At 40.7% G+C, this 13638-nt stretch overlaps 2 protein-coding genes across 2 annotated transcripts in view; one reads left to right on the plus strand and one right to left on the minus strand.

The window, feature by feature from the left end:
- grm5b (glutamate receptor, metabotropic 5b) overlaps positions 1 to 8204 on the minus strand; it is a 50644-nt gene extending 42440 nt beyond the window's left edge. Inside the window, 2 exon segments of the mRNA XM_043258693.1 lie at positions 5210 to 6121; positions 7711 to 8204. Of these exon segments, the coding sequence (XP_043114628.1) occupies positions 5210 to 5876 (667 nt within the window). The 5' untranslated portion in view covers positions 5877 to 6121; positions 7711 to 8204.
- Positions 8205 to 11081: 2877 nt separating this feature from the next.
- Positions 11082 to 13638, plus strand: part of tyr (tyrosinase) — a 16691-nt gene continuing 14134 nt past the window's right edge. Inside the window, exons 1-2 of the mRNA XM_043258730.1 lie at positions 11082 to 11148; positions 13117 to 13404. Coding sequence (XP_043114665.1) covers positions 13360 to 13404 — 45 coding nt within the window. The 5' untranslated portion in view covers positions 11082 to 11148; positions 13117 to 13359. The remainder of the gene's footprint in view (positions 11149 to 13116; positions 13405 to 13638) is intronic.

Consider the following 13638-nt stretch of genomic DNA (forward strand, 5'->3'; position numbering starts at 1 on the left):
GTGCTGTGGATTGTTGTGACGTTTTTATCAGCCGTTTGGGCTCTCATTCTGACGGCACCCGTCCACATCCATCGCTCAGACATCGCCACATTTCTCCAAATCTTTTCTGCATCTTTGACGGCGAGCATATCTTTCGCAAATGCTCGGTTTTGGACGAACTATCCCTTTAAGTGCTAAAGATGCAACAGTTCATGAAAAGCAACACACGCCGCTGTCTACTCTGCTCAGTACCTATCCGCGTGAAAGGGAGGGGGCAGGTATTAATAAATATTTATTAATGAGCACGCGAGAGCACGCCATTAATTCTTAATCGCTACTTACAACCACACTCACAGAGAAAACGACGCATTCTGTCAGTGAGGGTGACTAAACGACGACAGAATTCGAATTTTTGGGTCGACTATCCCTTTAAGAACAAAAGTTCCATTTAGAACCATGGCGAACATTTCCAAATTCCAGATACGCTATCATTCTAAGACTAAGCACGTGTGCGATGAGCTCCTTCAGATCTCCTCCAGACGAATTTATTCTATTTCTCTTTCTTCTAATCGTGCTATTTGGCTTCCTCTCCGTTCCGGCCGTCTCTCGCTCCTCTCCCATCTCTCACGCTCTTCCAAGCGCTCGTCTCATGCCACTTTTTTCTGCTTTTAAATTCCAACCAATTTAGTTAAACTAATCTCTCTTCCATCCTTCAATCACTCTCTCCGCAGCTGCTTATTCCTGAGAGGAGACGAGAGAGACGGTACGAGATGCTCAGACAGAGAGAGAGAGAGAGAGAGAGAGAGACGGATGCAAGCGTGGGAAGAGAGCTGAAGTCCTTGAGATCTTAAGTGAAGGTTACACTCCGCCAGATTCTAACACACACACCATTACAAACACACAAACGCATTCTGCGCCGAATGCTGATTAGGAACACAATGGCTTCATTTACCGTGACTGCTGTGTGCGCTTTCCCAGCATGCTCCAGCCGTATCCCTCAGCGTCTGATGTCGGTGATGCCAAACGTCAATGACATCTTAAACGTGTCAAGTCAAATCCAAATCAAAACGTGTCAAATTTGAAAGTGTGCATGGTTAAAGAGCTACAGATGAGAAAGAGGCGAATAACGCCTTATATTTCAGTCTATCTCTCACACTAAACTATCGAATGACTTCAGACTATCTGGAATATAGTGCATGGGTCATACGGACTAATGTTTAGTGCTTTAATGGTGTCACCCCTAGTTAGCATTCATTTAAACTGGGAGCATTCGAAATGTCTCGTAGTGTTACACAGTTACACTGGTTTGGAACAAAATAAGAGATAATTAACCTAAAAATGAATATTTTCTTCACAAGGGCATAATTACCACTAACAGTTTGACAAGCAGTTAAAAACACTTTCACTTTCGACTATAAAAACACTGTCTGTATGCAAATACTGCTCATTATATTTCATTTGAGTATATTTTAAATAAACACAAATTGTATTAAGGATATGAATATATATATATATATATATATATATATATATATATATATATATATATATATATATATATATATATTATTATTATTTATTTTATTTTTTTATCCAGCAAGGATGCATTAAACTGATTAAAATATCACAGTAAAGATAGATTTATGTTACGCTTTCAAATAAAAACTGTTGTTTTAAATTTTCTATTAATCAAAGACTTGTTTTTAACTTCGATAACTACCAGAAGGGTTTCTTGAGAAGAAAACGTGACACTGAAGACTGGAGTAACGATGCCGAAAATTCAGCTGCGATCATATATTATTATTATATTTTATTTTACAATACATGACAGTTATTGTAAATTGTAGAAATATTTCACACTATTGTTGTTTTTGCTGTCATTTTGACCAAATAAAAGTAGCCTTTGTAAGCATTAGACGCTTCTTTTAAAATCGTTACAAAATCTTAGAAATAAACACTCTTGACGTATTACAGCATGAGTCAGTCTGTGCTAGATTTGATTTATTTTGTCTGAATATTAACGTGGATGTCAGGGTGATCATCCTCTTGTCCTTCTCTCTTCTTTTTCTTTATGTGTGTGTGTGTGTGTGTGTGTGTGTAAGTTTTACACTCTCTGCTATCTTAATTAAGTCCGGGACACATTCCAGGTCCTCAGCTTTGGGGACCAGACAGTAAAAGTGCTTACAACCCTGAACCTCTTTAACACACACACACACACACACACACACACACACAGTCTCTTGAGTCTCAGAGATCAGACGTGGAATGGGGGTGTACAGTGGGATGAAAGGAGAGCGAGTGGAGTGGGGGGAAGGTATATATGTGTGTGTGTGTGTGTGTGTGTGTGTGTGTGTGTGTGTGTGTGTGTGTGTGTGTGCGTGATCTCAGAGGAAAAGAAACATGTTAAGGTGTAAGAACAGAGTCGTGAGCCTGGAGCATCAGAACAGCACGGCTATGACTACAGCTAAAACTAAAATGGAAACTATTGCTTTAAAAGGTATAAACTATAAAATCTGAGGAGGGCAAAAACAAAACACTCAATAAATACAAAAAAAAACTGAAGTGCATGATGACATTCATCTAAAATCAGAAAACTATCCCATTTATCTGAATGCTAGTTTCTTGACACATTAGTCAGTCACCTGAGCTCTAAATGTCATGGATTCGGTGGGGACAAACACATTTAATAATTGGATCCAAATTCATAGCTTGAGACAATTTAGTAGTCACTTGATATTGGTAGGATATGTTCATCTGATTTCATTTTGTAAGTGACTTTTCTTTCTGTTTTAAAGATCTCAAAAGAAGATATATATATATATATATATATATATATATATATATATATATATATATATATATATATATATATATATATATATATATATATTAACTCATTTATTTCTTAACTCATTTGTTTCTAGCCACATTTTACATCCATAAAGAAAAATCTGGCTCTAAAATCTTCTTTTCTTTATTCTAAGTTGATCTAGACAAGCACAAATGTTCTTAAGGAATTTGTATTTGTGTGTTTCCTTTCGTTCTTTATTTTGTTTTTATAAATGTACTGCTGTAACGGTTTAATGTTTTGTACTGTTTCGTTAAAAAAGGAAAGAAAAAAAGATATGCATATGCTCAGAATTTCCGATTCAAAGATTCAAAATATTCAAAAGATTCAAAAGATTCAAAAGATCCACAGCATCCTTAGTCCATAGTGGAATAATGATTCGTAAACCATCATTTCTTGTCAGATTTATACATCATCTGAAAGCTGAATAAGTAAGCTTTCCATTGATGTGCGGCTTGTTATGATAGGACAAAACAGATTTACGGTAGGATCTTTAATTAATATCGGAATGATTTTTGTATAATGACCCATACAATATATGTATTTGCTATAAAAGCGACTTTAGACTGTTTTTTTGGTTTAAGGTCACATTTTGAATTTCCATTTTGAATCAAAAAATGTACGGAAATGTAAAAGGTTTTCAACGTTCGAATTATGCAAAGATTCAATTTGAATCAAAATGTGATTCAAATGATTCAAATGTAGAATCAAATGATTCAAATGTAGAATCAAATGATTCAAATGTAGAATCAAATGATAGTCAAATGGTAGAAGAAGAGGAAGACAAAACAGAACAACAGAAAGTTAACATGAAGTAAAGAGGTTAAAGGTTATTATTCAATGTGCTTGTATGTTTTAAACTACTATATATTCCTTCTTATTCCACACGTTTTAATCAGTGCATTATAATATATTATACTAGCCTATTTCACACTTTCAAGAGCCTCAAAAAACTGAATAATGTTTTTTGTACTCATAAACTTAACAAAATCAAACAGGAAATTTATAATAACCTTGTACTGGAGATATATATATATATGCTTACATGAGGTACAACCCTATCAACAGATCCTTTTAGTCACACTCTTGTGTTTTTCTTTTGCTTTTGCTCTTTACAGACATCCACACACATACTTCACAAACAACTTAACGCGCAATTCCCATCTGACACCGAAAGAGGCCACGCTGACAGAATACATGTGACACTTCTGTAACAGACACCATGAGCATCACGCCTCAGTGTGTGTGTGTGTGTGTGTGTGTGTGTGTGAACAGCACCGCACTGATGCAGAATGTAAAGTAGCATGGCGAAAAAAATCATACTTATATGCAACATACCTACAGACAACAGTGTCATGTCTTCTCACCATACACGCAAAAAACAGCTTGACCATTGAAGTCAGATTCATAAATGAACGACTCTATGTTCATTAAAAGAAGCGGATCATAATAGACTCACAAACTGAATCAGTCTAATGAATTTAATGCTGGAAAAAGAAATGAAAAAGAAAGAGATTCCTGTAATAAATTGGTTCATGTAGCATAATGAATTACTTGCTTGATGCAAGTTGCAAAAGAAGCAACTCTGACGAATCAGGCAAATGGATTGATTCTGTAGATGAATCTAATTTTGAAACAAATAACTCGATGTGATTCGATTCCCGTAATATATTAGTCAAAAGGAAGCACTGACGAATCACAAGCCGAATCAGCGAATGAATTACTTGCTGAATCCAATTCACGGTCGAATACGTTTCATGATCCAATTCCTGTAATCCGTCAAGCTAAAAATACATTTCTTTAACAAATGACTCTTTGATCCGAATCAAAAACGACAGAATTAATCAGTGAAGCCAATTCACAAACCAAACACACTCATTTTTGCAACGAATCATTCGAAAAGTTTAAAAGACTCTAATGATTTGCTGAATGACTCTTTGATCAGATTCCTGTTATGAATTGGTTAAAGCAACAAGTGACTCTTATGATCTAATTCTAACGAATCCAGTCCACAAACAACGGAAACGTATAACACGAATCTTGCAATGAATCACAAACTTCAGCTGAATGAGTCCGAATCCATTCACTGACTTACATCTGGATGTTTATGCACTGCAAAAAAACGCCTTTCTGTCTTAGAGGACATAAGCATTTTCTCGACAGGTACGAATTATTGTCTAAAGCAAGTTTTTGCTTAGAACAAGCAAAATAAAATGCCAATGGGGTAAGCAAAATAATCTGATTTCAAACGGAAAACAATACTAATTTGGGAGATTACTTGTTACAACCAAAAACCTCATTCGTTTTTTGACCCTAAAATGTTTAATATTGTTGGCTACAAAAGCATTTTTTGCAGTACGCTAATGTAAACGAAACACTCACCCTCTGTGTGGATGGCAGACACGTAGGTCCAGTTGTATCTCTTCACTATGTCCACCATGGCTCTGGCCTGCTGGGCGTCCGACGGCACGACCCTCATGAAGTATTTGTAGAGCGATTTGTCGCTGAGGTCCATACTTGTGGCGGAGTAGGCGATCTGCGGGATATTAAACAGCTGCAGCAAATTCTGCACTTGAATGGCCACGGAACTCGAACCCGGGCCGATGAGCCCCACGATGGGCTTCTTGCCCTTCATGGGCGTGGCTCCGGGATCGGCACACTTGGCCCCGCCCCCGGCCTCCTCGCTCTCGTCGGCGGCGACGAGCGAGTCCCGTATGAACTCGATGCTCTGCTCCAGAGCCACGGCCGAATGCCAGCAGGAGTCTCGGATCTCGCAGCCCAGCGTGACGTTGGGGAGGATTTTGGGGTCGGCGTTGATTCGGTCCAGCGTGTGCATCATGGCCTCCACGCGCTGGATGCCGTACTGCTCCCGAACCGCCCCGCATTTGCGCTCGTGCACTTTGTCGGCCGGCGGCTGGTGGTGGACGGAGAAGAGGGCGCCGATGATGACGTCCCCGGGAATGTGGGCCACGACCCTCCGCTCGTTGGCCTGGCCCGCCATCGCCGGGGCAACCAGCAGCAACGTCGCGAAGAGATGCAAGCCGACCATTTCGTAGTAAATTAGAGGCCGGTTTGGGCCAAAGATGCAATCACTGGCGGGGAAGTTCAGTCCAGTTGCTCTGCTCCTCTGAACTTTCTGTATCTGATTACACAAAAAGGGGATTCTGGAATCACGCGGCTTCGGACCGTGCTGTCATTTGTCCGAGAGCTTCTATGACGACCCTGAGCAGGATGCTGGGTCGTTGCCGTGGCAACCTGGAGCTGGGGACGGCATGAGATGAGGGGCCTCATAACCTTGAATGAGAGGAGATGGACACAGCAATGTTATTAAATCCACACAAACGGACCAAACATGGGAGGTGTATGCTGGGAAAAAAACTATTTTTCAAAGCCGTGAATCAGACTGAGCGCGTTTAAGTCTTACGCTTTTAAATGTCTCACTCGATTCAATGTCCGCAAGTTTTGTAATGAATAAAAACAATTAAACTTTAATTTTCTAGTAATGTAATTGTTTCTACACTAGTCTTAAACGTTCACGTCCTACCATAATTTTGTTTTACTCCGATTTTTGTCACATTGATTTATGTTCGAGACAGCTTTCCTGGAGAATGATCGAAAATGAAAAAAAAAAACCCTGAAAATTATTTTTACACCAACACCGATTTTTGCACGTCAACTTTAATTAGGTTTAAATGTGCATGAAGTTAATAATGGAACTTTCAGAATACATGTGAAGTGAACTAAAGCGCCAGCACGCCTCTATAAACACCTGAACGCAACAAAACCATTGTAGAATACAACGAATGAATACATTATTTTGAATGCAGTGAATAATACATCATCGTTTTAGTGTACATGGTTGCAAGTTAATCTCAGATGTCGATATTTCAGTGTATGAAAGTGCAACAAAAAAACGTTGCTACAAGGCTGTCAACAGACATTCAAGAATAGCCAAGAAAGCTTTCAGGCCCTTGACACAAACAAAAAAAACACTCATATTGGCTGTCAGACCCATTCGTTCCAAGTGCAGACCACACGGAGACCAAAAATGAGGTGACAATTTTTGGCAATAAAAACCGAATGAATGGATGGTTTTCGCAAGCAACTCGTTTCGGTCTCACAGCAGTGGCATCTGTATAAATAAAGACCAGCGTAAATGAATTCCCTCATTCAGGGCCGGCTTCATCTGCCAAACCACAGATTGGACCCTGGGTCCTTGTTAAAACGTGGGGTCCATCAGACAGACGATGAAAAAGCCGCCTCGCTTTCGAATAAAAAGAGCTGGATGGAAGGGAAAATAACAAACGCATCTCACTGCCTCCGGCGTGAAAGAAACAATAGGAGGGGAAACAAACTGCAATCCCGCAAAAACCTCGCCAATATCAGACGTTCGCGTTGAACCCGCGCTGGCATTTCATGCACACTTCATTCAAACGCATGCAAATGTCATGCCGATAGGGCAGAGAGCTCCACTCAAAGACCGAACGGGACGGACGAGAGTGAACGACCTTGCCGTCGATCGCCGAGAGAACGGGAGCTCTGCGCTGTCCGCGGTGCTGAAGCGCATCGCACTGCAGTGGCCGCGGAACTCCATGTGCTCGAACGCGCCTCACGAACAACCTCCCGCGTCCCCTCGGTCCCGCTCAGACGTTGCATGTCTCATTCGCGCGGGCAACGCGCGCGGAATCGCGCGTTACGCATTCCCGGTCGGTCGCGCGGGCACCCGTGCAGCCGACGTGCTCGCGGTCGGTCGATAATCTGCAGAGAGCAGAAACGCGGAGAGAGAGCGCGCGCTCCTCATTCCGGAGCACCGTCGCTTCCGCGGATCCAAACTCGCGCGCACAGGTTGTCCGCGGCGGCGTTCTGGTGACGGTCCTTCTTACCTGCCCCGCCGCCACAGTCCGCTAAGGTCACGGGTGGCGCGTGCTTTCCACAGGTGTATCGTCGGAGGTTTCGGGTCGGTAGCCCGGTACACGGCGGGGCACCGGAGAGCCACAGCTGTCGTGTCGTCTCGTCGTCTTGTCACGCACTAACACCGCCGAAGCGTGATCAGGCGCACACATCCCAGTCAGCGACTCAACCCCTCCCACCAGTGCACCCCGAGTCTGGCTGCGTTCAACCGGCCGTGGCACCCGCAAGCCTGCGCTTCTGGTCCTCGCGTCAAGCGCTGATGATTTACAACCATTATTTTATCGCTGAACGTTTAAGCGCGTTCCAAACGCCACGGGGCCGTTTGCGAAGCGCGCTATCGGGATCCAATAGTTGACAATGATTTATTTTAGTTCTCGTGAGGGCGCGAGAACGCATATGTTTTTAAAAACGCGAGGAGCCCAGCACCGATCCCCGCGGTACCCCACCTCAATCGGACACAAACCAGCAGAAGACCACCACCTTGTGGCACTTCACTGTTCGGGACTGAAATGCAAATTACCTCCTTTCGAATTCTAAGGGATGATGTTTAATTAATTCAGTGGATTTAAAGCTGGAAAGATCAAATACAGACTAAATTAACAGAAGTGCGGTGATGGAAAGCGACTGAACATGCTGCAAAATTAATAGCATAATACACTCAAAAATAAACACTCCGTCATCCCGAAGAACGCAGGGATCACGCTAAGACTTTTCAAAGCATCTTATTTTAAGACGCTCGTTTTTTACTTGAGCGTGAGAGGCTATTATAGGTTATTTTACCTCTTCAGATAAAACAAGATCTTACAAGCTGGCATCGTGCTCGTTTGTAGCGCGAAAACTTTTACCTTTCAGCGCACGGCCAGATTTCTAGATATTTTCTGTATAGCGGCTAATTCGCGAGAAAACAGCTTTTCTTGCACCTTGCAGAATACGGTGGCTGGTCTAAAAAAGAAACTAGACACCGCTATCAATATGGCTATTTAGTGAATGATAGCGAAGTTATTTCTGGAAGCTATTATCTGGAAGTTAGTCACTCACCTCATCGGCAAACTTTATGTTTTGGGGTACGTTTCAATCCAACGCGACGTCGCTAAAGCTTCTACTCGATCCGGAAGAAAGCGTCGCTTCCGTAAACCCACTTTTTACCATGGCAACGGCGGAACGTCGGTCGCGCGAGCGCGGCTTTATTTTTCCCGCGCGTTTTTCACGCCACGGTTTAAAGCGCGAAACGGCGCGGTTCTCCGATCGATGTCTCGTGGGTAACACCTCTCGTAGCCTAACCGTGCGGGCGCGGGTGGATAAAGCGATGGCTGCTTTACAGGATGGGGCTTTTTAGCCAAAGTGGCTTTGGGCTTCGCGCGGGATTAATGTGCCCGCCAACTGCGCGCGGGATTAACGACCGTTAAAAGGGCAAAACCACTCCAGCAGCTTCCCGTGATGTTTACCACAATACGGATAGCCCTCCCTGCAAATCTCTAGGCTATCTGTCTAAATGGAACATTACTCACTTAAAGTCGTAATTTATAGGCTACCCTCTTGTTTTCGCCGCCCCATAACTTACTGAGAATATCTAGAAGTATTCTAGACTGGTTTAGGCGGGTCGGCGCTGGTCTACAAAGATTCAACCATACCAGGTAATCTCACAATTTCCTCCTTCTCTTAAATGTCTGGCTGAGGTGGTGTTTAGTGAGCCCACCACGAGATGGATTACAGAGAAAATCTGCTTCCGTATTCATATGGAAACATCTAAAAAAAATAATAAACAATATGCTGAACATTAAGCCCACGCTAAACCCAACCAGCTTTCAGATCTTCCCCAACAAAAGCAAACACATACTGCAATCTTAAATATTTTGTGAGGGTGATATCTATCTATCTATCTATCTATCTATCTATCTATCTATCTATCTATCTATCTATCTATCTGTCTATCTATCTATCTATCTATCTATCTATCTATCTATCTATCTATCTAGCTAGCTAGCTATATAGCTATTAGGTAAACAAATAAATACAACAAAGTCACGCTGTATTACAACCGTTTTCCAATGGTTTTCGAGTGTTCTTCATCATTTTCAGGTTGAAGAAGCTTGTCACATGCTTTGCAGAATATATGCAATTATTAATTGCATTGTCTGTCAGCCAAACAATGGTTTGATACGCTATCATTTCATGAACCATTTTAAGTTATAACTAATGTTAAATTGAACTGAAAAACCCATTAAACATACTATAATATGCTATTTAAAGGAACAGACACATCAGTGTCTCAGCAACGGATGCTCTGCAGTGAATGGGTGCCGTCGGAATGAGAGCCCAAACAGCTGACAAACACATCATAAACGCCTCTCCAATCCATCAGATAATATCCCCAGAAGCCAAAGCTGCCTGTGTCTGAGAAACAAATCCAACATTAAGACGTTTGTACTTTAAACCACCGTTTCGGTTAAAATACCAACTGAATCCCTAATCCATAATAACGCTCCCTCCAGTGAAAAAGTCCATCTCCTGTTGTCTCTCACATCAAAATCCACCCACACATTTGTTTAGAGGTGCAGATTTTCCTCCTGATTCAGACCAGAGAAAGCATTTCCCCGTTTCATATTTTTTCCCCCCCCAAAAACAATAAAGGCGTAAAGCATTGCACGCCATTCGCTCAAAACAGATTCTTTTGCAATTGTAGATATATGATATTTTAAAAAGACTTAACGCAACTGGCCGATACCAATGCTAGAGCAAAGCCACTGAGATGGCGTGACCTCTGAACCCTGTTCACTTGACCGCTGGCCGATCATCCAAACGCTCGGAGACGCATCCACCAGCGCTGGAATGCTGCTAATAGCGTTACGCTTGTTAATTATAGAATTAGCATGATCGAGACCGCAGAGTGTAGGCTCGTAATAAATTACACTCAGATGCTGGAAAGCTTCCTAAACGCTTCTTAGAAAGTACAAGAGTAATTGTTCAATGGCTTCTGGGGTCAGGTTACCATGGCAACCCCTCCCCACCGCTCTTAAAGGCGTAATGACGAGTAATCAGGGGCTCAAGTGTGTAATTGAGTCCTCATGCACATGCAAACACACACACACACGCGCGCACGCGCGCCGCGCACGCAAATACACACGCATTAAATCGAGCGAAATTGCGAAACAGTACAAAGTTCAAAAACAAGACCCAAACAAGCGCGCGCGCATTTGTAATTTTAACAGAAATCATTCATGAAGGACATGTCAGCTTTCTGAATCACTCTTTAACACACACTCACACACACACACACACACACACACTCAGAAGCTGGAAGCGTAGGAAGAGCCGGTGTGAGAGTGACTCACGGCCTGCTGCATGGAGTCACGTTAAAGGCTTTAGGGAGGGACTGAAACCTGTAATTAAAGCTCGACACCCGCTAAAAGGTACAGCAAATATATTCTTTTTTTTACTTTTCGACAGCAAAGTTTCGGGCATGACAGAACTCAAACTTGCCGCTAAATATAGTGGCGTTCTGAAGTTACCATGGCAACTGTTGCTGAGTCAAAAGGATGAGGGAGGAGCTAAAACGGGCAAGTTAGGAATCAATAGTAATAAATACTTTGTCGAGTTTTATTTATTTATTTTAAATTTGTTAAGACGGTTAGCCACTTCTCTGAATATTGAATATTACTTCTCACTATATATTTACACACACACACACACACACACACACACACACACACACACACATATATATATATATATATATATATATATATATATATATATATAAGAGACAACAGAACTGGAAAAACAGAACTCAGTTTATCGAAATCTGAAAAAAAAAACATTTTTTATACTATCACGCTTTAGTTGTTAGTATTAGTTTAGTATAAATAGTTAGCTCAGTTTAACCTAATTAAAATAAATAAAAGTGCAGTTTGAGTAATTGGAATAAACAATGAGTTATGAATAAAACAGAATAGACAACCAAAGACAACAATCCAGCATTGATTAGATTGTGGAAATTAGGGATTACAAAGTATTTTTATATATTTTGTAATATATATATATATGTATATATATGAATTTATACTTATGAATTTATCATATCTTAAGTATTTATAACGTAAAACATTTTTTAAAGACATAAATGTATAAAATATACAATCTCACAAAATATTACTGCTATACTAAATTAATACAAGTATTAAAATCGCACTTAAGTAAAAATAAATCAAAGCTACTCACAAAATTACTAAATTAAAATGAATATGCATATGTATATATATATATATATATATATATATATATATATATATATATAGAGAGAGAGAGACTAATAAAAAATATATTGCAAATCTATTTTTCAATGACGTCACAAATACCACCGTTCAGCTTCATTTGGATTGTGGCAAATTTCCAATCAATGCCGGACAAAATCAATTCCCTGCCTCCGTTACTGTGGTCCATGGTGCGTCTCCTGTGTGATGCTGTGAGTGGGCGGCGTGCGCCGACAGAGATTATCATTCTACAAATATGACAAAACCCATAAAAATGACAGTAAATCAATTATTTGATGGCGTCTCGAAATGACATTGACATAATCTCTGTTGCCATAGAAACACAGACTATACATAAAGATTCCTGCGTCCAGTAAGTGATGGTTACAGAGACATGAGAGAAAGCGTTTCTCCATGCAGCTCTGCCTAAACGCTCAGGGCTCGGAGTCTTTAGCGTTTCTTTCCAGCTTCCTTCCAGGGAAAGAATTCCACATTTTTTTCAGCGTCGTTTTTACATGCATTTCAACTTCTAATAAAAAGTACAACATCAGCGCCATTTTAGTTTACAAGCATGTACGATTAACATCGTTAATTGTGTTAAAATAAGGATGCTACGTTTTGAATGAAGACGTTTTTTATGTTTACCGATTTCATTTTAGGTTTTCGCGTATTTTTTTGGTTTAGTTAGTTATAAAACAAAAACTACAAAATAGCGGCAAAACTTTCGAAGAGCGGATTCGTTTTCTCTTTTTGATATAGTTGTTATACGTAGTTATATATCCGATGAAAATGCACAGTAAAGAGTTCAAATATTGCAAAACATCTGATGAAATTATCGATTCATTACTCGGCGTCAGACGTGCAGCCCAATGTTATTTTATGGAATCCGTGATCCATTTTGTTTTTGAGGATTCTTTGATAGAATGTTAGAATGTTAGAATAGAATGTTCAGAAGAATTTGAACCAAACCTTTCGTTACGTGACAGTTTGGATCAATGTAACACGGTGGTGTATAAACAGCACAAATATGACAACTAGCCCCTTTATCTAAAGCCTCTGATAACCTGTGATTAACAGCCAGTAGAGCCGAACCCGATCTAACCACACCATCTGGTCTCTCGCATCCAGAGGTTCAACGCAGAACTTCCCCGGACGGCGTGCGAGTCTATAGAGGAGCGACCGAAGCAGAGCACCGACTCCATTCACTGAGAGTCTTGGCGTTCGTCCACAGCTGACGGGCAGAAGCTCAACTCACACCGCCGCCTGTAGACCACTCGAGGTATTCAAGTCAAGTTCAGCGCTCGTGGAGTAATCGCGGTCGGGCAGAGGGCCAGCGCATGCCACTGACACGAAGAACTAGGCTACATTTAGATGACTGCTCCTTCAGACGCATGTGGTCGCGTTTATCACGCTAACGTAAGCCATCGTTTTTACCGAAACTCAATCTAGTATGAATATCATGATAAAAAACGCTTTAACCGTTTGCAAAAGAGACAAGCTGTTTAAATATACTTTATTATATTTCACATTTTAAAGTATTGGTATTTTAGTATCAGCATTTTAGTATTTTTTTATTATTGTAATTTTTATTATTTTTTATTTTAGTTTTATTTTTTGGACGGGTGAGGTTTTGGCTAGTATATATCTAAT

This window comes from Puntigrus tetrazona, chromosome 15, assembly GCF_018831695.1.
Source record: "Puntigrus tetrazona isolate hp1 chromosome 15, ASM1883169v1, whole genome shotgun sequence".
NCBI classification, from domain to species: Eukaryota; Metazoa; Chordata; class Actinopteri; order Cypriniformes; family Cyprinidae; genus Puntigrus; species Puntigrus tetrazona.